Below are 25,037 nucleotides of genomic sequence, written 5' to 3'. Positions count from 1 at the left end.
TTCAACACCATCACCATGTGTCCATGCCCATGTTCCATGTCTATGTCTATCTATAAATAAACTAAACATTAATTTAAATTTTCTATTTATTTTCATTCTTTAGACGGAACCAGCTCCTTGTAGTCTCCTCACGGTAAAGATCATAAAAATCAAGAACCTCCGGAAAGCAGATCTATGTGAGTTCCTCAACTTACCTTTTGGTTTGAATTATAAAGGAGAAAAAGATCACAAGGAAGTTGAAATAGGGTATAAGATAAATCAGCAGTCTAAATGTACATGATTAGGCCAATAATTATTTCTACTTTTGGAAATCTCATGTGAAGATTATGTATGCAAATGCTGAAAACTGATGGGATTAGTACTAATGTGACATTAGTTCACAACATTTCAGCCATTAAGGCAATCTATTATCTATGTTTGGTCAATATCATTAAAAATGGACAGCAAATATTTATGAAGTATTTATTTTTACAATATTTATTGTGCATCCTAATCTTAATGGATTTGGGGGTAAACAATAAAGTTAGAAACAAATGCATTAAACACATATATAAATAATAGAAACTGTAAAGAGATCATAGGCCCCATTCACTAATCTAAGAGCCAAGTAACATCTGCAGGATGAGTCAAAAAAATCTTAACTAATAATAAATCACAATAATATTAACCTGACACCATCCATTTCATGTCATCATCACACACATTGCTTTACAATGTCTGATGCAAGTATGTAAGTTACTTTGTTTATATAATGATACCATTCCACATATTATTTGTTTAGCAACTTTCTGTAGATGCCTATCATAGGTAACATTTTCCCATAGATATGTACATTTTCATTTTTCATTAAACAGTAAAGGTCAAAGTAGTTTTTTTTAATGCTTCACTGCTTTATAATATTTGGGGGAAACGGACAATAAATCCACCTTAAGATTCATAATGAGAAGGGTTTGAAAAGGGTTTCCAATTTCGTCCAAAACGTTTATCCAAAAGTAATAATTAAACAACACCATCAACTAAAGTGCTAATTTGTATAGGGATGATTAGAAGAAAAAATTATTCAATAAATGCACTATTTTACTAAATAATTTAGTAAACAAAAACAATATCCTAAATTTTGTTTTAAATATATTATGGGGAGGTACAGGTGCCACGTACAAAGACATCAAACTTCTGTGGGTACCATGCTACCAATACTTCATGAGATATGCAGAACCAATTTAGCACAAATGCTACTGTAATGACTGCTAAAGCCATAAATGCCTTAAGCAAATAGCACTTAATAGCTTTTTCCCCATTTATTCTTAGCTTAATCTAAGGATAAGTCACGCTGGTCATGCTGACAGAATTTAGTAGCTATTATCTCCTAATATTAGATTGTAATGGCCAATCACACTTAAGTTGGTCAAGGGATGATTAGGATGTTTTATGAACAGCAAAAAATGTGAGCCTCTCAGAACCTCAAAACTGTGACTAAATGAAATTCCTCCAGCTGACTATGGAAAGGGATTAAAAAATTAACAGGTGGCTGCTAGGTCAGAAATGAATTGCTAAAGCTATTCCATAAACATTCCTAAATGTTCTGAGTCTTCTACCTTACTTTTCAGTCCCTTGGAGAGCATGGGACAAAGGCAACCCCCCCCCCCAAGGACAGTTAATTCTCCCAAATCTGTCTTTAGTAACGTCTATTCCAATCCCAGTACTGCAAATATTTTTTTCTTCAAAATTCTTCCAATCTCCCAAGAAAGGAAAAGGAAGAGAATGCACTTCCTAATCCAGGAAGTGATGATCTCGCAGCCAACCTTGTGGTATCTGGGAAGCTCTCAGAAATGTTTGACTGAGTCACATGTGATTATGAGCAGGTGAGAGGCTCACTGGGTCGTCATGTCATGTGCATAAAATTATTATCTCCTAGTGATGGAATAATGGTATTTCTGTACGCAAGCTAATTTGTCCTTAATTAAACAAACAAACAAATTTACTGTTGAATAGACAAGTAAGGATGGGGTGTAAACACCTACACTATATGTCTGGAACATAACTGTAAGTCTGCCATTGAAAATACTAATACATCAAGTTTTCCATTAAATCAATAACTAAAGTCAACAAAAATTCCAGTGACATCTGGTCCCGAAAAGCTTGACAATTTATCATGGGGTGCATTTTTAAGGACTTATTGAAGTACATTTTCCTATGGGAAAGTTGCTTACAAGCATGAACATGTTATTTAGAAAAGTCCCTAAAACAATGCATACCTTTGGAGCAGTAAGGAAAGATATTTTTATGCAAACTTTTTCTGCTAGGTTTGTAAACAGGCATGAATGAGAACACATGATGAGTCAGGTAGCACATTCAGTGAAAATCACATTGACAGATCCACCCATCCATATGGAAATGTAAGCTTCCATGACTAAGTATAATTTTCTTCCTGTATGTAATCATTCCATGTGGAAACAGATTTTGATGTGGCTTGCATTAAAAGAAGTGCTGGTTCCACACAAATATATTTTGTGGTGTTATTGACATTTGAAGAAACATCATGCTTATCTGAATATTTGAATCAGCTATCTCTAGGATTAGCTACTCTTTGTATACATATTTCAATTTGGCTCTATTAAACGTTTGATAGCATTTTGGCAAATATATATCTTTATATATATATATGTATATATATATATATATATATATATATATATATATATATATATATATATATATATATATATATATATATATATATATATATATGTGTTGTATTTGTGCTGATAAAATAAAATTAGGCATACCAGGGGTTGTAACACAAACACACACACACACATTTATTTATTTATTTATTTATTTATTTATTTATTTATTTATTTATTTATTTATTTATTTATTTATTTATTTATTTATTTATTTATTTATTTATTTATATGTATATATGTATATATGTTACGGTGAAAGACCGAAATCTGGTGACTGTCGACATTCACCGGTGAAAGACCGAATATTTCATTACATTGTTTTACATTCGGACCTTCACCGGTGAATGTCGACATTCACATAGTCCCTTGGTGTATGTCCAAAAATACCCTTATCCTCTCGACACCCTTACCCTAATCCCCTTACCCTAATACCTCGGCTCCTCGCTTCCTTTTAAGCGTCTTCTATTCGCGGAGTTTTTTTAAAAAAAACCTGCGATCCTTAAGAAGACGCTTAAAAGGAAGCGAGGAGCCGAGGTATTAGGGTAAGAGGATTAGGGTAAGGGTGTCAAGAGGATTACCCTTATCCTCTCGACACCCTTACCCTAATCCCCTTACCCTAATACCTCGGCTCCTCGCTTCCTTTTAAGCGTCTTCTATTCGCTGAGTTTTTTTTTTTAAACCTGCGATCCTTAAGAAGACGCTTAAAAGGAAGTGAGGAGCCGAGGTATTAGGGTAAGGGGATTAGGGTAAGGGTATCGAGAGGATAAGGGTATTTTCAGACATACACCAAGCGACTATGTGAATGTCGACATTCACCGGTGAAGGTCCGAATGTAAAACAATGTAATGAAATATTCGGTCTTTCACCGGTGAATGTCGACATTCACCAGATTTTGGTCTTTCACCGTAACATATATATATATATATATATGTATGTATGTATGTATGTATGTATGTATGTGTGTATACGTGTATGTGTATATATAAACACACACACACACACACACGCACACACACACACACACATGCTGGTCTTGTATTCGGTCTTTTCCCGTGTAAGATATGTATGTATGTATGTATGTATGTATGTATGTATGTATGTATGTATGTATGTATATATATATATATATATATATATATATATATATATATATATATATATATATATATATATATATATATATATATATATATATATATATTCTTTTTAAAACAGCCAAATTGAAATACACACACACCCAAGTTTCAAGATATTCTTCACTGTATCAAATATATATTACATAGCATAAGCTACTTTCTTAGAAGAGGAAAGAATAAATTGCCTTCCCTCCATATATGAACATTTAATAAAGGGATATTCCTAAAGTACATGCGTGTAAAAAATAATAATAATGACAGCTGTCACTGTGTGTTCAAAGCCCTGCCTTTTTTTGACACATACAATGAACCCCCTACTACCACTTCCTAAAACATTTACGTGTTCAGTAACATAAAACGTTGCCTAATATGTGTGACAAAAAGAGAGAGGGCTGACCAGAATGCCAAGTTTGTCTTCTTCCAAAAGGAGGTCATAAGTGTTCTTTAACATTTATGCTTGTAAATTTATAAACTCATCTATAAATAATACTTAGGCTAATTTATAGAGAGGCAAACTCACCCATAATTATAATTTAAAAATTAATTGGGAGGTAGGTTAACAAGGTAACCTAAGTACATGTGAATTGTTTGGGTGATTTGAAGCCCCTTCCTTTTTTTTCAAAACATGCTTTGAGGCTCCTTTGATTGACTTACCAAATGCTAAACTATTCTCCATAATTTACCTCGAGCCTTGTGATAAGCCAGATCACAGGTGATTTACCTGTGGTTCCGTCCGTGTGACATGTGAAACTAGAAAACTGGATTGACTAATTGGCTCAATTAATCTTAGTTAAGGAACGAGCCTTCCGGAGGGGCTGCATAGATAAAGTACATTTGGAATGATGCACATGGCAGAGGCAATTCATAAGAATATGTGCAAAAAGATTGTGGGGTCCTTGGTGCTCTCTGAGCTTGGTAGTTTTCTTGAAGTTTTACTACCAAACTAGGTAACATCATCAGTGCTAGAAGGGTTTGCTCTTATTTTTATATACTAGTGACTTGCCCTGTCAGTATTGGTGGGAAAGTTCTTTATGGTTCCTTGATTAGGCTGTTTACTGTTAGCCTGTTTGTTTTCATTGATAGTTCCTTGACTTCTTATTTTTTAAAAAGGGGGAAAAAAATCATAGTTAGTGGTGTCAAGGGAACACTACTTGTATTCTCGGATAAATGGAGGACATCTTCAAAGAGCTATCTGACTGTTGATAGCTGTCACTTTGCAAAGCAACCCTCCTTAAAGTTTTGAGAAAGTTACATGTCTGAATTTCTTGTTGTTCTTGTTGGTTGCCTGTGGTCGTCTACATGAATATGTACACACTTCCATAGACGAAAATCTCATTATTTAATCAGCAGTCTCAAAACTTTCTGAGGTCACAGCTGCCTCAATTGCTTTGAAAAGAGGCATTTTGCTTATGCCTTCTCTATGAAATCCTTTGCATGGCCATGGATCTCCGAACTACTCTTTTGGATTCCTTGGGAAATTACAGTCCATTTGCCCCAGTTCTACCTGGATCCTTTTCAGCTAGTCTTTGCAATGAGATTGAAATATATTCTGTTCAACAACCTATCACAGCACATAGTCACCCTCTCACTTACTGATAGTGCTGTTCTTTGCAAACAAATAACTTTTTTTAAAAAAAATGCAGATTTCAATAGAATCTGTTGAAGCAAATGACTTGATTACAATCAATTACAAGTTTTTGCTTGTATAATGTAGCAAACATGTGATCATCAGTAACTCTTCTGAGGTTTGTAAAAAATTGAATGCCTAATCCCATCAAAAATTATAGCTGTAAATGCGAAGGAGGTGCCTTTCCTTAAAAAAAAGGAGTACCCTAAACATGGAAATGTGTATGGTGAAAAGAACAGAAAGCAACCTCCACACAACAGGAATTATTTGTGAACTGGTTTAGCCAGCCAAAGTAGCATTCCCTGCTGAAAGTATTGAAATTTGCATTTGGAATTTAAAATATAGGTTGCATTTTGAATATTAGGCTGTGTTTCTTACAATGGAGCCATCCAGGGAGGCTCTTATTATAATGTCAACCATTTGATCATTATGTGACAGACATTATGCTTCTCTAAGCTTTTTAAAATCACAGTATTTGTGAAATTCATACGGATCCAGGCCATCACACTGACTTAACTGACCAAACTTACTTAAAGAATGGGTCCAAAATCCAGGAACCATTATTGCCATGGGAAATGAGTTGTTTCAGAGCAGCCGTGCCACTACATGACCATGGATAAGTCACAGTTGTTGATTGTTCTTTCTAAATTCACAAGATGGAGGAGCATATCCCTTCTCTTCTGGTAAAATTTGAAACTGCTTAACTGTAAAGTTGATGAAGAAAGGACAAGGAAGGGACTTGGATGTCTAGTGGCAAGATAGGTATAGCTATGGGATGGGCACTGGAAGTCCCTAGATGGGCTCTGGAGGAAGGGGGCACTTGAGACCATGTCGGGATGAAGAATGGGAGTGTAATGCAAGTATTTGAAGGACACAATCAGTATTTTGCTTCCTATAGTAGACTGATAGTCCATAGATTGTCTTCGATCAATCAGTTAGCTAGTCAAAACCACCTTTATACAAAGATTTACCATTTCTTTGCTTACCTTAGAAATGATACCTTGTGATTCTACTTGCGGAATGCTACTTTTCAATTCCTGTGGTAATTGGAAGTTACAAGATTGATTGAATTCATCTATTACTTACATAAATTATGTAAGATGATCTTGATCATTTCCTGCTCCTCAATTCAGGAGGAAAAAAATTTCCTCCCTACATCCTACCTACTTTAACAGATTAACAGATTAACAGAGTTGGAAGGGACCTTATAGGTCATCTAGTGTGTCTAAAGCAGGAGACCTTACACCATTTCTGATAAATGGCAGTCCAGTCTCTTCTTGAAAGTCTCAAGTGATGACGCTCCCACAACTTCCGAGGGCAAGCTGTTCCATGGGTTGATTGTTCTCAGTGTCAGAAAGTTCCTCCTTATTTCTGGGTGGAATCTCTCCTTGGTCAGTTTCTATCCATTATTCCTTATCTGGCCTTCAGATGCTTTGGAAAATAGCTTGACCCCCTTCTCTCTGTGGCAGCCCCTCAAATATTGGAACACTGCTATCGTGTCTCCCCTGGTCCTTCTCTTCACTAGACTTGCCATGCCCAGTTCCTGTAACTGTTCTTCATATGTTTTAGCCTCCAGTCCCCTAATCATCTTTGTTGCTCTTCTCTGCACTTTTTCTAGAGTCTCAACATCTTTTTTATAGTGTGGTGACTAAAATTGGATGCAGTACTCTAGGTGTGATCTTACTAGGGCTTTATAAAATGGTACTGATCTTGATTGTATACCTCTGTTAATGTCTGTCTGTCTGCCTGTCTGTCTGTCTGTCTATCTATCTATCTATCTATCTATCTATCTATCTATCTATCTATCTATCTATCTATCTATCTATCTATCTATCTATCTATCTTCCCTTCTCATGAATAAACAGTGAATGAAAAATAAGTTTGCTTCCCTTTCATAAACATGTAACTTTACTTTACTTTACTTTATTTCAAACTTTTATACCGCCCCCTCTCCCAAAAGGGACTCGGGGCGGTGTACAGTCAGATTAAAACACATAGGTACATGGGAATAAATACAAACATAAATAAATACTAAATACTTAAAAGAGGAGGCTGTAAAAACTCTACTTAAAGTAAAGCAATTAAAACAATGTTTAAAATAACCCCTAAAAATACCCAATTAAAAATATCTGCCAGGAGGTAGGATAAGACTATGAATGGGCCAAGACGGCTAAACGAAACAGGTGGGTCTTCAGTTTTTGTCGGAAGGAGCGGAAGTCGGTGGTGATTCTGATATCGGGGGGGAGGTCATTCCAGAGGGTTGGGCCCATCACAGAGAAGGCTCTACTCCTAGGCGCCGCCCGTTGGCATTGCTTAGTGGACGGCACCAGGAGGAGTCCCTCCCTGTGAGAGCGAATTGGTTGCAGGGAAGTATGCAGTAGGTTGCGATCCCGCAAGTAACTAGGTCCTGTCCCATGGAGCGCTTTAAAGATGGTAATTAACACCTTGAAACGCACCCGAAAGACCACAGGCAGCCAGTGCAGCTCGCGCAGGAAAGGTGTTATGTGGGAGTACCTGGTACTCCCCATGATGGCCCGCGCGGCTGCGTTCTGGACTAGCTGCAGTCTTCGGGCGCGTCCCAAGGGAAGCCCCATGTAGAGGGCGTTGCAGTAGTCCAGCTGAGACGTCACCAGTGCATGAGTGACCATGCGTAGGGCATCCCGGTCCAGTAGGGGGCGCAATTGGCACACCAGGCGAACCTGATGGAACGCCCCCCTTGCCACGGCTGCCACATGGTCATCCATTGACAGCCGGGCATCTAGGAGGACGCCCAAATTGCGCGCCCGTTCCACAGGGGGCAATTGCTCGCCCCCTATGGCCAGTGATGGTGTCAACTGGCTGAACCGAGGTGCTGGTAGCCACAGCCACTCAGTCTTGGAGGGGTTGAGCTTGAGTCTGTTGTCCCCCATCCAGACCCCGACGGCTTCCAAACACCGGGTCATCACCTCGACAGCCTCGTTGGGGTGGTTTGGGGTGGAAATGTACAGCTGAGTATCATCAGCGTACAGATGATACTCCACCCCAAAACCACGGATGATCTCCCCCAGCGGCTTCACATAGGCGTTGAACAGAAGGGGCAAGAGGACCGACCCCTGCAGCACCCCACAAGTGAGTGGCCTCAGGGTCGACCTCTGCCCCCCTGCCAACACACATTGTGTCCGGTCGGAGAGGTAGGAGCCGAACCACCGCAGGACGGTGCCTCCAACTCCCATCCCCTCAAGCCGGCGCAATAGGATACCATGGTCGATGGTATCAAAAGCCGCTGACAGATCTAATAGGACCAGGATAGAGGAAAACCCCTATCTCTGGCCCTCCAGAGATCATCTACCAACGCGACCAAGGCCGTCTCCGTGCTGTGTCCGGGTCGGAAGCCGGACTGGCGTGGGTCTAGATATTCAGATTCCTCAAGGTTCGTGGAAACTGCTGTGCCACCACATTCTCTACAACCTTCGCTAAAAAGGGAAGGTTGGAGACTGGACGGTAATTAGCTAGCTCCATCGGGTCAAGGGAAGGCCTCTTGAGTAGGGGTCTCACCACCACCTCTTTCAAGGCGGTAGGTAAGGACCCCTCGCCCAATGAGGCGTTCACCAAGCCCAGTAGCCAGCCTCGTGTCACTTCCCAGGATGCCAGTACCAGCCAGGAGGGACACAGGTCCATTAAACATGTGGTGGGTCGCAGCCGTCCACGCAACCTGTCCAAATCCTCGGGGGCAACAGAATCAAACTCCTCCCAGAATGGTCTCACAAGACTCACTGTTGATGGCTCCTCTGGTCCACTGAAGGGGGCCCATCCGCTCCGGATCTGAGTGATTTTGTCCTGCAGATATTCCCCAAACTCCTCTGCTCTGCCCTGTAAAGGGGCTTCCCGCGTCCTCTGTGATAAGAGGGAGCGGGTTACCCGAAACAGGGCGGCAGGGTGGTTATCGGCGGACGCAATAAGAGTGGCACAATGTCTACGTTTGGCCACTCTTAATGCCACAAGGTAGGTCTGTGAATAGGCTCTTACCTGTGTTTGATCAGATTCGGAGCGTGAGGACCTCCACCTGCCCTCTAGGCGTCTCCTATGGCGCTTCATCACCCTCAGGTCCTCGGTAAACCAAGGAGCCCCGGTGGGTCGCCGCCGCAGGAGAGGCCGCAAAGGCGCAACTCGGTCCAGGGCCCCAGCGGCCGCCCTATTCCAGGCGGCCACTAGGTTCTCGGAGCGAGAGCGGGTCAGGGCTACAGGGAATGGCCCAGGCTCTGTCTGGAACCTGTCCGGTTCCATCAGGCGCCTGGGGCGGTACCAACTTGGACAGTCTGGTTCCGCCTCCTCGCGGTGGGGGGTAGCGCCAGGGAAGTCCAGCCGGAGAGATGAGTGATCTGACCATGACAGGGGAGTGATGACTACATCCCCTCTTCCCAGATCACTCGTCCACTGTTCAGATACAAAAACAAGGTCCAGAGTGTGGCCACCTTCGTGTGTGGGGCCCTGAATTAACTGGGTCAGGTCCATGGCTGTCATGGAAGACATGAACTCCCGAGCTACCTCGGATGCTTCCCCCGTCGACGGCAAGTTGAAATCCCCCATAACCACAAGCTTGGGGGTCTCAACTGCCGTTTCTGAGATCAGCTCGAGGAGCTCGGGCAGGGCTGCTGATGCATAGCGAGGAGCCAAGTATACAATCAGCAAGCCCCACTGCCTCCCTGGGCCCCATTTCACACCAAGGGACTCACACCCGGGTATCTGAGGTACAGTGAACTCCCTCGGTTCTAGACATTCTCGTATAACTACCGCCACCCCACCACCCTTACCCAGGGCCTGAAGCTGATGGAATGCACGGAAACCCGGTGGGCACATTTCCACGAGGGGTAAACCACCTTCGTGGCCCAGCCAGGTCTCCGTTATCCCTGCAAGGTCCAGCTCCCCCTCTGAGATCAACTCACTAATGAGGGGGGCCTTGTTGGTCACGGACCTTGCATTGCAGAGCATCAGCCTCAGGCCCTGGCTCTGTAGTTCCTGACCACCTAGATTGCGGGGGTTGGTACAAACGACCGGGCGTGTCCAACAGCCACGGTCTCCCAACCGACCTTGTGGTCTTCTCCTGTCCTCGCATCCCCTCCTCCCCGCGACCGTTGTAATAAGGCAACCCTCTGTTGGAATGTCCTTTCCCCTCCCCCCCTCCACCACACTCACTTCCCTCCTAGACTCACCTGTTCGCCTGACACTGGCCCCCCTCCTGGGCAGATTAACCCCCCCCCCACCCTGAAACCCTCCCTGGAACCCCCTAAAAAAGATAAAAAACATTTGGTTAAAAAACCCCTAAGCTTCCGTTTCCTCCACCTCTCGGGGTCCATAAACCCATCATCAAGGCGGGCCCTTACAAGCGCCAAGGGCCATGCCTGCGAGAGGGGGGACTCCCGCAGGCGGAGCAGGTCTAACCTCGAATAAATAATCTTAAAAAACACGATGGGGTCAAAGGTGCTGTAGATAGTAAGTGGTCAGTCAGTAGGTCAGGATCTTGGCAGAAGGTGGAAGACAGTGCCCTGTTCATACTTGGGTATGAACAAATAATAAGTTGCATCTTTCTGTTGTGATAGAATAATGTTAGGATTGAAATGAAAAGGAGTGATGAGTTTTACAAGTTTTAACTGGACAAGTAAAGAACCTGGGTAGAGAAATGGAGGGGAGCACTTTGGTTGCATAGCAAATGTATTTATTTGCATAAAGGATAATGTATTTATTTGCATAAAGTACAAAGGAAATGAAGTTCACCAAGTAGGCTTAATGGTGTGGCAGGTAATCCATAGGAGTCCTGGTGGCACAGTAGTTAAAGTGCAGTATCGCAGGCAAATTGCCCATAGCTAGGAGTTCAATTCTGACACAGCTTCCATCCTTCTGAAGGCAGTAAAATGAGGATCCAGATGATTGAGGGCAATATGCAAATAATGCTTCTACATTGTAAACCATCTAGAGAGTACTGTAAATTGCTATGTGGTGGTATATATCGTAAGCCTAAATGCTAATGTTATTGCTATCTTCAGACTTAAGTTGGTTTGAAGTACTTCAAAGAGGAGTTCTGTTTCCTAGTTATTTAAAAACTGCAACAACAAGTTTCCTGCCACCAAGTTGGCAAAACATGTGATTTCAAAAAAACACACACAAGTTTGAAGACTGCACTCTCTGGATTTAATGATAGTCAGAAGCCAGTTACTTCGGAAGGCACACTGTAACATCATCATGCTGGTTACAACACTGGCCACAACTATAAATGTATTGAATTGAGTTTATTATATATAGTTCATTTTAGTCATTAGGACAAAAGATCAGCCTTCTTCAGATGGTTTGCTTGGGGCAGGCTTTACTTAAGTCCTAGTTTTATATGCTTTATACAATTAAACTCCTTTCGAAAACATATATTTAGAGTTATTCTGAAATAGATAACTTTGGTATTCTGTTGACATTTTGTTAGAAAAGTTAGAAATACAGTAGTTTTGAGATTTTAATCCTGAGGCTCTATTGTGGCTCTTGTGGGCAATAATAGGCATATGGATTTTACTTTTATTGCCCACTTGCTTATTTCTTTTTTGAAACTTCTTTTCTCTCCCAATTTTTCATGGAGATAAACATTGGTTCTTGGGAAAGTTTCTTTAAACTTCATCTGTAGAGTGAGGATGGTGGTGTGTATATTTTGTGAAAGGATGAACACTTACCTGAATACCAAAGTTATCTATTTCAGAATAACTCTAAATATATGTTTTCGAAAGGAGTTTAATAATAAAAATGCTGACTCTCCAGAATCTTTTTCGTAATAAAATTTTATTGGTTTTTCAAAATTTATAGGGAAAAGGGTAAATGGACAGGTATACAAATTTTGGCAGTTGCAAAGTGTGTGAGGCCCCCCTCCCTCCATACCCATAGCGTACATTTATATATAATGCATTAGTATATAATTGATTATAATCAGCATATTAGTTCTATTATTAAATTCAATCAAATTAAACATTACAATATAAAATCCAAATATAATTCCATTTTCACTTTCGGTCAATTTATAATAATATGATTTTCATATTTATTTCTGTGATCTGAGTCTTCTTGCTATTGCCCCATCTCCCTCCACTGGCAGAGCTCTGGCCCCTCCCGTGTCCTGCGTGTCCGTTGTAGTGTCTGGTGGTTTCTCTAGGAGTGTTTTATTTTTTTCCATAAAGGCCTGCGCCTCTATGGGTGAATTAATTCTGATTCTTGTCTCCTCCCAGAATATCAGCATACCTTCAGGCATCAACCATCTAAACCACACCCCTTTCTGGTATAATTTATTCGCTAATTGCGAATAATTTCTTCTTTTTTCTCTAATCTTCTTAGGGATCTGCTTCAGAATGGTTATCTCCATATCATGATATGTCAATGCTTGCCCCCTTTGTACACCCAGAATTTCATCTCTTGTGCTTTTTCTAAGAAATTTAATGTGAACCTCCCTGGGTACATTGTGTATTCTAGCATAAGCTGAGTTCACTCTATAAACCAGATCTATATCCCACCCCATCTGTTGTTTTTCTTTGTGTGTATAGTCAGCCAGAATGTTTGTCATGATGTCCCTTATATTTTCCCCATCTTCTTCTATAACATTTTGAAATCTAAGATAATAGGACATTCTCTCAAATTCTAATTTCATCTGTTGGATGTCAAGATCTTTGTTCCCTTTCTGCACAGCTTCCACCCCCCCCCTCACCTCCTCCACCCCCCCTTCCACAAGATTCAGTCTTTGTGAGTTCTTATATATTTGGGCTTGATTTTCTTTAATTTCATCTTTCATTTCCCTTAACTGTTTTTTGATTTCCTCCTGGCCCTGTAGAATTTGTTGAAGCATTTGTTGAAAGTCCATCTCTGTAGTCTTATGTTGCATCAGTTCTGTTATCTTGGACTGTGTGGCTGGACTGGATGTTGCGGATGTTGGAGCAGAAGTGGCAAAGCCAGGTTTTCCAGGAGGAGGTCTTTTAGATGCCATCCTTTATAACGTTAAAAGTTCAATCCAAATATGAAGTAAGCAGTTAGAAAAGAAGGGTAGCCAGGTGAATCCGGGAGCAGAATAACCAGGCAGAAGAGAATCTCTCCAATAAGTCTGGCAATAGATAGAAAATTTCCCCTAGAAGGTTAAAAAAATACCAATCCACAAGAGGTTCCTCTGGGAGACACGGAGACAAAGACCGGAAGCCTGAATTTTAAAGGTGGAGTCAGGTTTCAGAGTTCATAAAGACAACGGAAGTGTGCCATCTTGCCCTGCCAGTTTTGGGCACAGAGGCGTAACAAAGTTTTAAAAAGTTCCAAAAGTCCTCAAATCATTGTAATATGTAAAATTAAATTGAAAAGAAAATCATCTCAGCCTAAGTGAGGCTTCATTCGTTGGCTCTCCCCCCTCCTCCTTCCCTGGGGGCTGAGAGCAAAATTGTTTCTTGCCGCTTGTCCAAGGGGGGGGGAAAACCCCCCTCCCTCCAGCCGCACCTCCAAAATGCTCCGAAAGTTATTTTAAAGTTTTAAAAGCTGAATAAATCTTCATGCAAAGTAAGGGATGAAGAGAGAGGCAACCTCACCGCACCGCAGCTGCTTCCTTCAATTGTAGCATTCTCCAGTCGGCTTGTAGCGAGGCGCGAGGCGTAGAAACGCGATGCGCCCTCCGAGCTTGCTCCCCGGTGCCTTGGGCGCGCGAGAGAACTCCCGCCGGCTGCCGCCGCTGCAGGAGACCTCCGCGATGCCGCCCCTCCGGCAGGACCCCTCTGCGGGGTGTCCTGTGCCCCCCAAGGAGTGGGGAAGCCCACCAGGGAGCCGGAGCGGGCAAAGAGCTGCCCGTCGCCGCCGCCGCCGGAACCGGAACTCCGACTCTCCAGAATCTTTGAATGGGTCCTTAGCTTTTGGATATATCAGCCTAAACAGTAGAAGTGAAATCCAATATAAAATCCATGAATCAGCCACAATATCTGTGAGTGTGTATGATGGATGTTCTATCCACAAATCAAATGTTGAGTAGTTTCAGAAGCGAGGTTCAGCAGATTGATAGGGAGGAAAAGTATGTCAAAGGGTTAAGGGAAATATTTATTTACTTTTATAAAATTTAGGCACTTTCCATTTCACTACCAAGTGACTCTTGTTGGTTGGGGAAAGAGCCCTATGATATTTCCAACATACCTAGAAAAAATAAGATGCACCATATTTCCAAACAGACCTATAGGTTAAGATCTAGATTTAAAAGGCAGGTGCAAAAGCAAACTGGTTTTGCCATCTCCTGGGGGGGAAAAGGTAGGAGGAATGAAAAATCAAATAATCTTTTGAGATGGAATGTGAGTAAATTCTTTCTCACTTTTCAACCATGTTAATAATCGATCCTGTTGAGATCCTTCAAGCACAACCTGTCCATCCATCTGCCTCCACAGCTCACTTTAATATTGTGTCATCTCTGTTTCCTAAGTATGTGTCACTCCTTAATCAAGTCTGATCACATGGAATTCTCTGTTTCCTCACTATCCAGGCTTAGAGTTGCAGTGGTGAACTAAAGTATGTAGGCCAAGAATCAGAAGAAGCATATGTATTATGCTAATCTCTAATAGTAAAATTCATTTATCATCAAGGAAGTATAATGGTTGCAATCACTAAGCTCTCAGGTATCTGCCAAATGTTTTGAGCCAGTAGGAACAAATGGAATTTAAAGGATGTCCTAAGCACAAAATGGTTTATAGCCTTCTCTAAGCAGTTTACCGAGTCAGCATATTGCCTCCAACAATCTGGGTCCTCATTTTACCGACTTCGGAAGGATGGAAGGCTAAGTCAACTTTGAGCTGGTGAGACTTCAAACTGCTGAACTGCAGGCAGAATGTTTTTAGCATGTCACCAAGTATGATATAACTTTTCAGGAAAATTGGAGATAGTTTAATTTCTCTGTTGAGCAAATATAAAATGGGTGAAAGCAAAGGAGCCTCATAATCAGCATGCCAGCATGTGGGATTCCATTATGTACTACAAATCCTAATTCAAATTAATATGGGTTTTATCATCAACTTTTTGATTACTCCATTTTAAAAAAAAGTCCATGTCAGGTGCAAGGAACAAGAAAGCGCATGATGAACTGATCAGATCAGTATATCTTTTTGATGCTCATCTAGAGAGAGGAATCTTGCCAGACTGAAGCACAAGTACTAGGTAAATACTGCAAAGTTTAGGGAGGGTCTCTCTTCAGCCTCTTGTTCCCCACAAAAGACTTAAGGCTATTCACTCTTTTCAACACACTGTCAGATTTCACCAACGTGACCTATGTTAAAAAGATTGTCACCTGAATGTTTTTGCTTTTGTGTTTCCGGTTATGCAGCACAATTACGCCCCAGCCTTGCAAGTAGGAGTGATAATTAGCACCTTGTTTAATAGTCTTAGTTAAACGTCTATGAACCCATGAAGTATAAGCTGCTCAGCCTTGTGCATTCTATTGCCCAAGAATGATCCTAAGGTTGTGATGGTAATTCATGTGCATGAAGAGTATTTTTCTATAGGGAATATGAACTATCCCTACCTGACATATGGGGGAAAACCTCTGTCTTTTGTATATCTTAGAAAGTCTGAGAAGACTAGTGTCCATTTTGCATTTCCATGCAAGTGTGTTTCTCCATTAAGTTTCTACTTGATATATATATATATATACATACATTAAAATAGCTCTCTAATCTTACAAATATTAAGTTTATCATGCATAGTATTAAAGTATGCTGTTGAGTCCCTATCCTTAACATCTATTTTATTTGGTTCTATCCAAGAAGACTGTATGCAAACATTCTTCTCTGAAAGCACAGGAGCTTGCTTAGTTATCTGGTTTCTTGTATTCACATTGAGTTGTGCTTTGATTTATAAGCATTGAAGGTTCTTAGCTGAAGAATCCTTTTGTTGTTGTTCCAGAAATAAGAGCTAGGTACATGGACAACTTCACTAATTTACGTGTCTCCTTATCTGATTAAGTTAAGGCAAAATTAATTATGAGGATAGAAGTAGGTGTTTGCTTGATTACAAAGCCAAATCCAGTCATTTATCTCACAACAAGTCACTGTAAACTAGCCAAAGCATAAAGTTGGCCCAGTTTTCAAAGATGCCACTCAAAGGATAAATACAGTAGTATAACTTTGTTTGTGTGGTTAGGCTGGGAAAAAAATTATACTACTTCCACTGGTGCACAGTAGCATCCCTGTTTTACTTCTTTTTCTTTTTGTATAATTTTGATATTATATGTTATTTATTTTCTGGCTGGATTTATTTGTGGTGGGTTACTTTGTGATGTTTGTTAGCTATCCAGGGCCTTTGGGAATAGGCATAGCATTGAAACAAACAAAACAAAATAAAAATACACGAGTGTTGCCCAAGGCCCTCACAAGCGTCATTTTCAGCTGTGGCGGCTCCATTTTCACTCGCAGAAACATTATGGGCCACTCCTTTGCTGTTTCCAGGGTGGCCCCAAGGGGCAGATCTAAGCACCCTATGGGCCAAATGCAGCCCCCAGGCCTTGAGTTTGACAACCCAGCCCTGTATACCCTTCCTTTAAAATATTCTCAGTTATGAAAGGGGAGAAGCAAGGTCTTCCTCCTGTTCTGCCCAGTGATATGTTTGCAGATAAAAACAATCTTCCCATAATGGAAAACCAATGAACTTTGCCCATCATTCCCCCATCCCTTGTTATCTAATGATAGTGGGTAGAATGTAAACCACACATGCAAGTTATTGTACTTATATGAACAAAGAAATGTGGAAATCCTGAATAGTGTTCCTATACATTTTGGATAATGAATCCACTATGAAAATGTCCAGCTAGAGTACATTTCTATTCTAGATTGGTTCATTATCCCAAGGAAGTTCATAATTATTGTTCTGCAATGTACTAATAATGTATTTTAAATCCATATATTGTGGACTAGCCATGTCAGTCCTGTTTCTTCTGACTCCAAACCCTTTTTCTCCTGCTATCCTCTTTTTGGATCTACAATTGGGTCAACTGACATGACTAAATAACTTTACACATTGAGAAACTGATATAACTTTGTAAATAATCATGATACATTGCTACATTTATGTAAAATTTCATGTCTTTTGGTACAGTAACCCAGTCTGACTGCTATGTGAGTTTATACTTACCTACCGCTTCAGTGAAAAGGATGAAGACACAGACCATCAAAGATTCTAAGGATCCTGTGTGGAATGAAACTTTTCACTTCAGAATTCAGGACAAAGTAAAGGTAAGGTAATGCTTGGAGCTGTGTTCTAACACATTTAGAAGGTACCAAGTGTGACAGTGTGACTTGTTTGGGTGGAGGAATGAAGTCAAGATGGTAGATGTTTGTGTGCAATTGAAACCCTGCCCCCTTTTATCTCTGACACATTTAAGAAAGGGCTGGGCTTTGATCATGTGATCATGATTTTTTTACATCCCACTCCTCTCCAATCAGATGCCATTAAAGGCCCAATTTCTATGAGGAAATTCTCAGATGTTTTTTGGTGGAATTCCTTTTATAGCCAATATACAAAGAATAATGAGGAGAGGCTAACTATGAAATGAGACTAGTTTTTTTTAAAAATTGTGCCTGATTGCACACTTTTAGAACAATATCTCCCAATATTTCAAGTTCTGCTTGCTGTTCAAATAGTCACTTCAAATAACCATAAAGCTAGAGCAAACAAATAAAAGGACTGTGACTCAATCCATTCAATAAGAGATGAATTACCAATGGTATTCAAGAATCAGACCTTGGGCAAGAGACAATGCAACAGTGGAAATTTGCCATGTTGTTTCCCTTGTTTCCTCACAACAAACAACAATGAAACCCACACCTGATGCCTCTTTTACTCATCTTTCAAACATTTCAAATAGCGTTTAAAAATACCCAAACGGTATGGTGCATCGATTTGTAAGATTTTCTCTATGGTCTTCACATGTCTGTTCAAGCACAACAGCTTTTTCTCAGGGGTGGGCTACAAAAATTTCAGTAATGGGTTCTCTGCCCAGTTGCTGGGTGGGCATGGCCATGGTGGGCATGGCCTAGTCGGCCTCCTGCACCATGGCGGGGGGCTGTGTCACCTTCCCAGGCTCTGGAGGCTCTGGGAGAGTGAAAACTGCTTCCCTTGGCTCCGGAGGTCCTCTGGAGGTCAGAAATAGGCCCATTTCTGGCCTTGCAGAACTTCTGGGAGGCCCATTTTTTCCCCTCCTTGAGCCTCCGTGGGGGCCCTGCACTTACCTCGCATCCAAAATGGGCCGCATGGAGACTCCTGGGAAAGGTGGGGTGGGAGGGGCGGAGCCAGCCAGGGATGGGATATGGATGTTTTCCGAACCGGACATAATGTTAGTTACGGGTTCTCCCAAACCCAGATGAACCCGTAGCAGCCCACCCCTGGCTTTACTTCACCAATTCTCTATGCAAATCTACAGAGACCCAAATAGCTGGGGGGAAAACCCCTCAGGGCAGAGTAGGCCTAATGTCTCCTCATAGCGTAAGAAATGTTTGCTCCCTGAATGAATAGCACTTATGGATAAACTGCCAGGAGTAACTGGGAATTGGGCAGACAATAAACAAACAAAATCTTGCTCCTTTTGCATTTTTTAAAAAAGCTTCATGGAAAGCTCTACAAATCCATTAGGATTTCCATATTTACTTTCATGTTAATAAAATAATAAAATAGAACTTTTCCATGACTACATTGCAGTATGTGCAATAGGACCTGGGGCTACTGGGCTAAGTTTCATTCAGATTCCTACAATAACTCACATCTTGTCATTTTATTGGCAAGCAAATCCTGTTATGTGGAAAGCTATTATTGTGTGATGGATGGTAGAAACTAGAACAATAAATATTTATGTAATCAGGATCTGCAATTAGAAATAAAAACAAAGTCACCGACAGGAGCCATGGTTGTGCAGTGGTTAGAATGCAGTATTGCAGGCTAACTTACTGCTTGCTGCCAGGAGTTCAGTTCTGACTGGCTCAAGGTTGATTCAGCCTTCCATCGGTTTGAGGTTGGTAAAATGAGGATACAGATTGTTGGGGGCTGTGTACTTTAAATCGCCTACAGTGGGCTGTAAAACACTATGAAACAGAATATCAATCAATCAGAATAGAGCTGGTAGAGACCTTGGAGGTCTTCTAGTCCAAGATCCTGCTAAAGCAGAAAACCCTATACCCGTGATGGCGAACCTATGACACGCCATTTGTTAGGGCACGTGAGGCGTTGCCCTGTCAGCTCCACCATGCAATGCATGAGCTGGCCAGCTGACTTGGGCCTTCTTTTAAGACTGTTTTTTGCCTTCCAGAGGCTTCCCTGCAGCCTCCAGAAGGCAAAAAACAACCCAACACACAAACTGGAAGTTTGGGAACAGACTTCCAGTTTATGCGTTGGGCCATTTCTCACACTTGGGGGGCTTCAGGGAAGCCTCCTGAAGGCTCCGGAGGGCAAAAAACTGCCCTATGGGCAACCCAGAACTCACTTATGGTTTGCCCGTAGGGCTGTTTTTTGCCCTCCGGAGCCTTCAGGGAAGCCTCCTGAAGCCGCCAGGATGTGCGTGTGTGTGTGTGGGGGGGCTTTTTTCACCCTCCCCAGGCTCCTAGAAAGCCTCTGGAGTCTAGGGAGGGCATAAAACGAGTCCATTGCGAGCCAAAAGTGGGGGATGGGGGAAGGCTGGGGGCCATGTGCACATGCGCATGTGGGGTCACACACATAGCATTATGGGTGTGGCCATGCCCAGGCATGACCCCCCCCCTGCACTCTCCCTGCTTTTGGCATGCAATGGGGAAAGGATTAGCCATCACTGCCCTAAGCATTTCAGACAGGTGGCTGTCAATAGTGTTTTCTTAAAAATCTCCAGTGATGAAGCACCTACAACTTCTGAAGGCAAGCTCTTCCACTGGTTAATTGTTCTCACTGTTAGGGAGCTTCTCCTTAAAGTAATAGAAAATACTGGTTGCTTGGGTTTAAGATTTTAGCAGTGGTATGCACTCCAAGCTTGTTTCAATTTAGTTTCTGAACATTTCGTTACCAGACTAGGTAACATCATCAGCAGGATTTTCTTGTCTTATTCTCTTTAGTTTATAAACGTCTTATGTGCCAGTGTGGTTGGTTGCTCGTATGATTAGTTGTTGGTTTGGAGCTATATTTAAATTCTGAGCAGCTGATTGGTTCTCTTATTGATTGATTGTTATACATAAGAAATCATTTATAGACTAAGGAGAATAAGACAAGAAACTCCTGCTGATGATATCACCTAGTCCTTTAACAAAACGTTCAGAAACTAAATTGAAACAAGCTTGGAGAGCAAACCACTGCCAAAAGTTTCTCCTTAATTCCAGGTTGCTTCTCTCTTTAGTTTCCATTCATTGTTTCTTGTCTTGCGTTCTGAAGCTTTGGAAAATAAATGGATCCCCTCTTCTTTGTGGAGGGCCCTCAAATACAGGAATGCTGCTATCATGTCATCCCTAGTCCTTCTTTTCTCTAAACTAGCCATACCCAATTCCTGCAACTGTTCTTCATATGTTTTTCTCTCCAGGTCTTTAATCATCTTCGTTGCTCTTCTTTGCACTTTTTCCAAAGTCTCAATGCTATTGCTAAGTGCTAAACTAAACTAAGCTACGCTATTGCTAAGTACTAATAGCACTATTTACTAAGTGTTATTGCCACGTGCTATTGGTACATATAGTATAATTGTTCCATTATTTTTTGTAAAGAAATGTTCACTCTTTTGTTGCCTAACAACAAATGAAACACCAAGGGGGGAAAAATAGGCTGAGGCAGGATGCTAGCCTAAGCCATGGATAGAATTCTGAAGTTCTTTTTGTTGTTCTTTCTACAGAATATTTTAGAATTTAACGTCTATGATGAAGACAAAATCACAGAAGACGACCATCTCCTCACTGTTATGTTTGATGTATCTAAAATCCAACTCGGAGAAACCATTCCCCTGAGCTTTCAGCTAAATCCAAAGGTGACTGCTAAACTTAACAAGTCTGCTTCTTCCACTGGAGGGAAAAGACATGTGTCTCTGGATTTTCACCACATTCTCACTTTGTTAATGTGGAACCATATTAAAAGGGGACGTTTAATCTGCATAAAATAGTATTTTTCATATCAAATATGTAACTTATGAGCTGCAGCTAGTCACAAATAGTTTTTGGGATTTTTTGTGGGCTCAAAAGGTTTTGAATTTGTCCAATGTAGGAAAGATTCTCGATTTTTCAAGGGCAGAACTTCTCTTTAGTGGCAAAACCATTACTGAAAAGCCAGCATGGGTTTTCCCTGAGATTTAATAGAAGCATGGGAAGTCAGGGTAGCTACAGGTCATCAGACAGGTGATGGAAAAATGAGAAACAAGTCATTCAAATAAAACCAGTAACATCATACTTAGCTTCTAATCAATTACAAATCCACATGTAAATCAAGTACTTTTTACAGCAGTCTAATGAGAACTGGTAAAACATAAATGCAGGAATTTTTCTAATAGAAGAAAAACTCAGGAGATTTTTCTCCATATTATCACCAATGTGAGCTGTGTCCATTCTCCTTTAAATATTTCGCTCTGGAGTTGAGAAGACAAATCAGGCATATGGACACCAATGTCACTCCAAAGTGATAGGCACATTAATAACCTTTAAATTAAGACCGATTAATAATAAACTCAAGAAATATTTGTTTTGTTTTTACCTTTCTACTTCCACTCTATCTGTAAAAATATTCAGTGAATATTGTACATAGGAGACATTGTATTGCCTTGTTCAGTTGTATTGGTTTCCCTGAATTAGTCATCTATATTTAACATGTGGGTGTTGGAGGCAGTGGTACAGGTGGGGAAAAGACCTAGTTACATTGTATGTTTCTGCAAAGGAACCTTATTTAAGCATTTAATTCTTATTCCTAAAGGAATGTGCAGAAATGTATAAAAATATGAAACATTTATTTTATATTTTCAGGGCAAGGAGGAACTAGAAGTTGAATTCACATTGGAGAGCAGGTAAGACCAAAAACTGTAAAGTGAACCATAAAAGAGAATTGCCAGCATAGACAGCTTACTTTAGAACTTACCTAATAGATACTACTGTCAATATACATACAGATTTAACTCATCTGGCAATAATAGAAGAGTGTCATTTTCCTCAGTAATCATAGTAGTTCTAGCAGTCCTTCCATCTTCCTTCCATTTTCTCTGGAAAGAATACCACATAAAGGGCTTTTGAGCTAAGCTCAGCTACTCCTTGCTGGAGACAGTGAGACCACGTTCCTCCTTATGAAGTTGAATGAATATTTTGTTTGAACACACACGCTATTGAGTTGACGCATGGAAGATTATAAGCATGTCAGAAGGAATATTGTCCCTGCTTGTTAAAACATTGACTGAAATAATGTATTTTTTTTCCCCTTTTCAGCCCTGATGTTCCAGAAAAAATTCTTACCAATGGAGTCTTAGTGGTAATTTTGCTATTCTACGCTACTCTTGAATTGAATAGCTGGTGAAGGAAAGGGTCTTAAACTAAGGATGCTCAGCTTCTGCTCATGTTAACATTGCTCTGGGTGATTGGGTAGAAATTGTTCACTTAGAGAAGCCAAGCCTGAAGCATATCTTGAAATCTGGAAGCAAATGGAAATTGACTAGAGAGTAGAGATGGAAAAGGTTTTAAAAAAATCAAAACACCATGCTTAATTATTCCTTCATGTGCTTCATTTGTGCATATTGTTAGCACAGTGCTTATAAATAAATTCAGTGCTTAGGGCCTGATGTCTTACCAGGCATGGTCTTATTTTCTTTTGACCCCCAAAATAAGAACTTGGCCTTATTTTTGGGGAGCTTATTATTATTTTTGAGGTGCAGGAGGCAGAGAGCATGGTCACCTCATGGCTGCTGCTGTATTGCAATATTTTCGGGTAGGGCTTATTATCTGTGGAGGTCTTATTTTCAGGGAAACAGGATATGTACCATTTACATTTCATGTCATTCTGCACAACAGACTCATGGGATAGAAGTATAAAAATGTAACTTTGCTCTATACAATATCTTTTATTATTGCATTTTTAAAAATAACAAATCTTATACAGTCTCGTGAAGTTGCCTGTTTAGAAGTTCAAGTAAATGGGGGAAGAAGAAAAGGTATCTTATCAGGTAAATTACAACTTTTGATTTTTATATTATGCAAGAAGGACTGATTAGTATTTTGTTTTCCTCTCTGTTCCTTCACAATCCATACTGAACTGCTATAAACTTGTGAAATATTCAAAAACATTTTAATTGCATTTACATTCCAGAAAAGTAAAATGTTGACAAACAGTGCATCTTCTCTGAGCAAAATTCAGAATTAATTTGGATTAAATGAGAAAAAAGACAAGAGGGATTTTGACTTTTATTAGAAAGTGTTGACAAACTCAACAATTTGGGGCCTTATCATTCAAAGTATTTTGTATAATTGCTGAACTGAACACATAATTAATGTATTTGTCATTTTTGCAATTTATTTTAGACATCCCCTTCTCCATTTAATTTTAAATGTATATTTTTATAGGCCTTTATAAGACAGTTGACTATATTAAATCTAGAAAGATTTTTCTTCTGATGGATTATCCAGTGAGATCAGAAAAAGGGCTATAATTTTCCCATGACAATCCCATGACAATACATTTTCAGAAGTTCTATAATACATATATAAAATATGCCAGTATATGTCTCTATTTTTATCTATTTCTACAATGGGGCAGACATATTAAAATTGATTTATTTGGATTTAAATACACAGCTGAAGTTTTAAAAAATGCATGTAGCATTTATCTAACAGTTGCAACCATGTCCATTAAAATAGTGAAATTGTTACTACATTTCTGAAAGGAAAGGAAATGTTGTTATTCTTATTATTAGAAAAGAGGATATACTCTAAGTTTAAGTACTGAATGTATGGTATAGATGAAATACAGAAATGTCAAATAAGATTCATAGCTTACCTACAAGATTACATATGAAACAACATCAAGTCTATTCATCATGAACTGTGGCCTGTCCCAAGCTTCACATAACTTTTTGTGTTTGTTTTTGTAGCATCCAACATTTAGCAAAACTCGCTACAAACTCCCCACAGGGGGGTGCTGCATATGGTTGTGAAATCTATAGAAAAAGGTCAGATCTGTATCTGTCTCCTTTTTATCACTCCTTCCCAAAGATATTATAAAGAATTGCTTTCATCAAAACGCAACAAGGATGCAACGTACAGTGAAATTTAATACCCCTTTTGATGTGTGCCAAGTAATTACAATATGCTATTTAATTGCATCCTAATATAGCAAACATTCATGTTTTGAGAAAAAAAATATTTTTGTTGCACCCTAGAACTATGTTGAACACTGTTATTTAAGACAGGGACAATACTCATCTAACCTTTTCAGGAGTACAGTTTCCTTTCATATTCTAATCTGGCAATAAAATGAGAGAATCTGGAGCAGCCTATGAAAATTAGATGCCTGAAGCAAAAGATCATATGACATTTCCTTCCCCTTGGCAGTTGTATGTCACTTCAATACCAGAGCAATATCCTTCAATATTCCTCCTGGGGTGGTGGGGAGGACACTAAA

The 25,037-nt window shown here is 40.3% G+C and overlaps 1 protein-coding gene across 1 annotated transcript in view; it reads left to right on the top strand.

The window, feature by feature from the left end:
* The window catches only part of LOC309387114 (cytosolic phospholipase A2 epsilon-like), a gene marked incomplete at its 5' end in the record, with an annotated part of 57,708 nt that overhangs the window by 6,035 nt on the left and 26,636 nt on the right, over positions 1-25,037 (top strand). Inside the window, 6 exons of the mRNA XM_081943322.1 lie at positions 104-176; positions 17,550-17,686; positions 21,286-21,417; positions 22,400-22,440; positions 22,853-22,895; positions 23,520-23,583. Of these exons, the coding sequence (XP_081799448.1) occupies positions 104-176; positions 17,550-17,686; positions 21,286-21,417; positions 22,400-22,440; positions 22,853-22,895; positions 23,520-23,583 (490 nt within the window). The remainder of the gene's footprint in view (positions 1-103; positions 177-17,549; positions 17,687-21,285; positions 21,418-22,399; positions 22,441-22,852; positions 22,896-23,519; positions 23,584-25,037) is intronic.

This window comes from Natrix helvetica, assembly GCF_964273705.1.
Source record: "Natrix helvetica genome assembly, chromosome: 1".
NCBI lineage: Eukaryota > Metazoa > Chordata > Lepidosauria > Squamata > Natricidae > Natrix > Natrix helvetica.
This window is presented reverse-complemented; position numbering and strand designations above follow the sequence as displayed.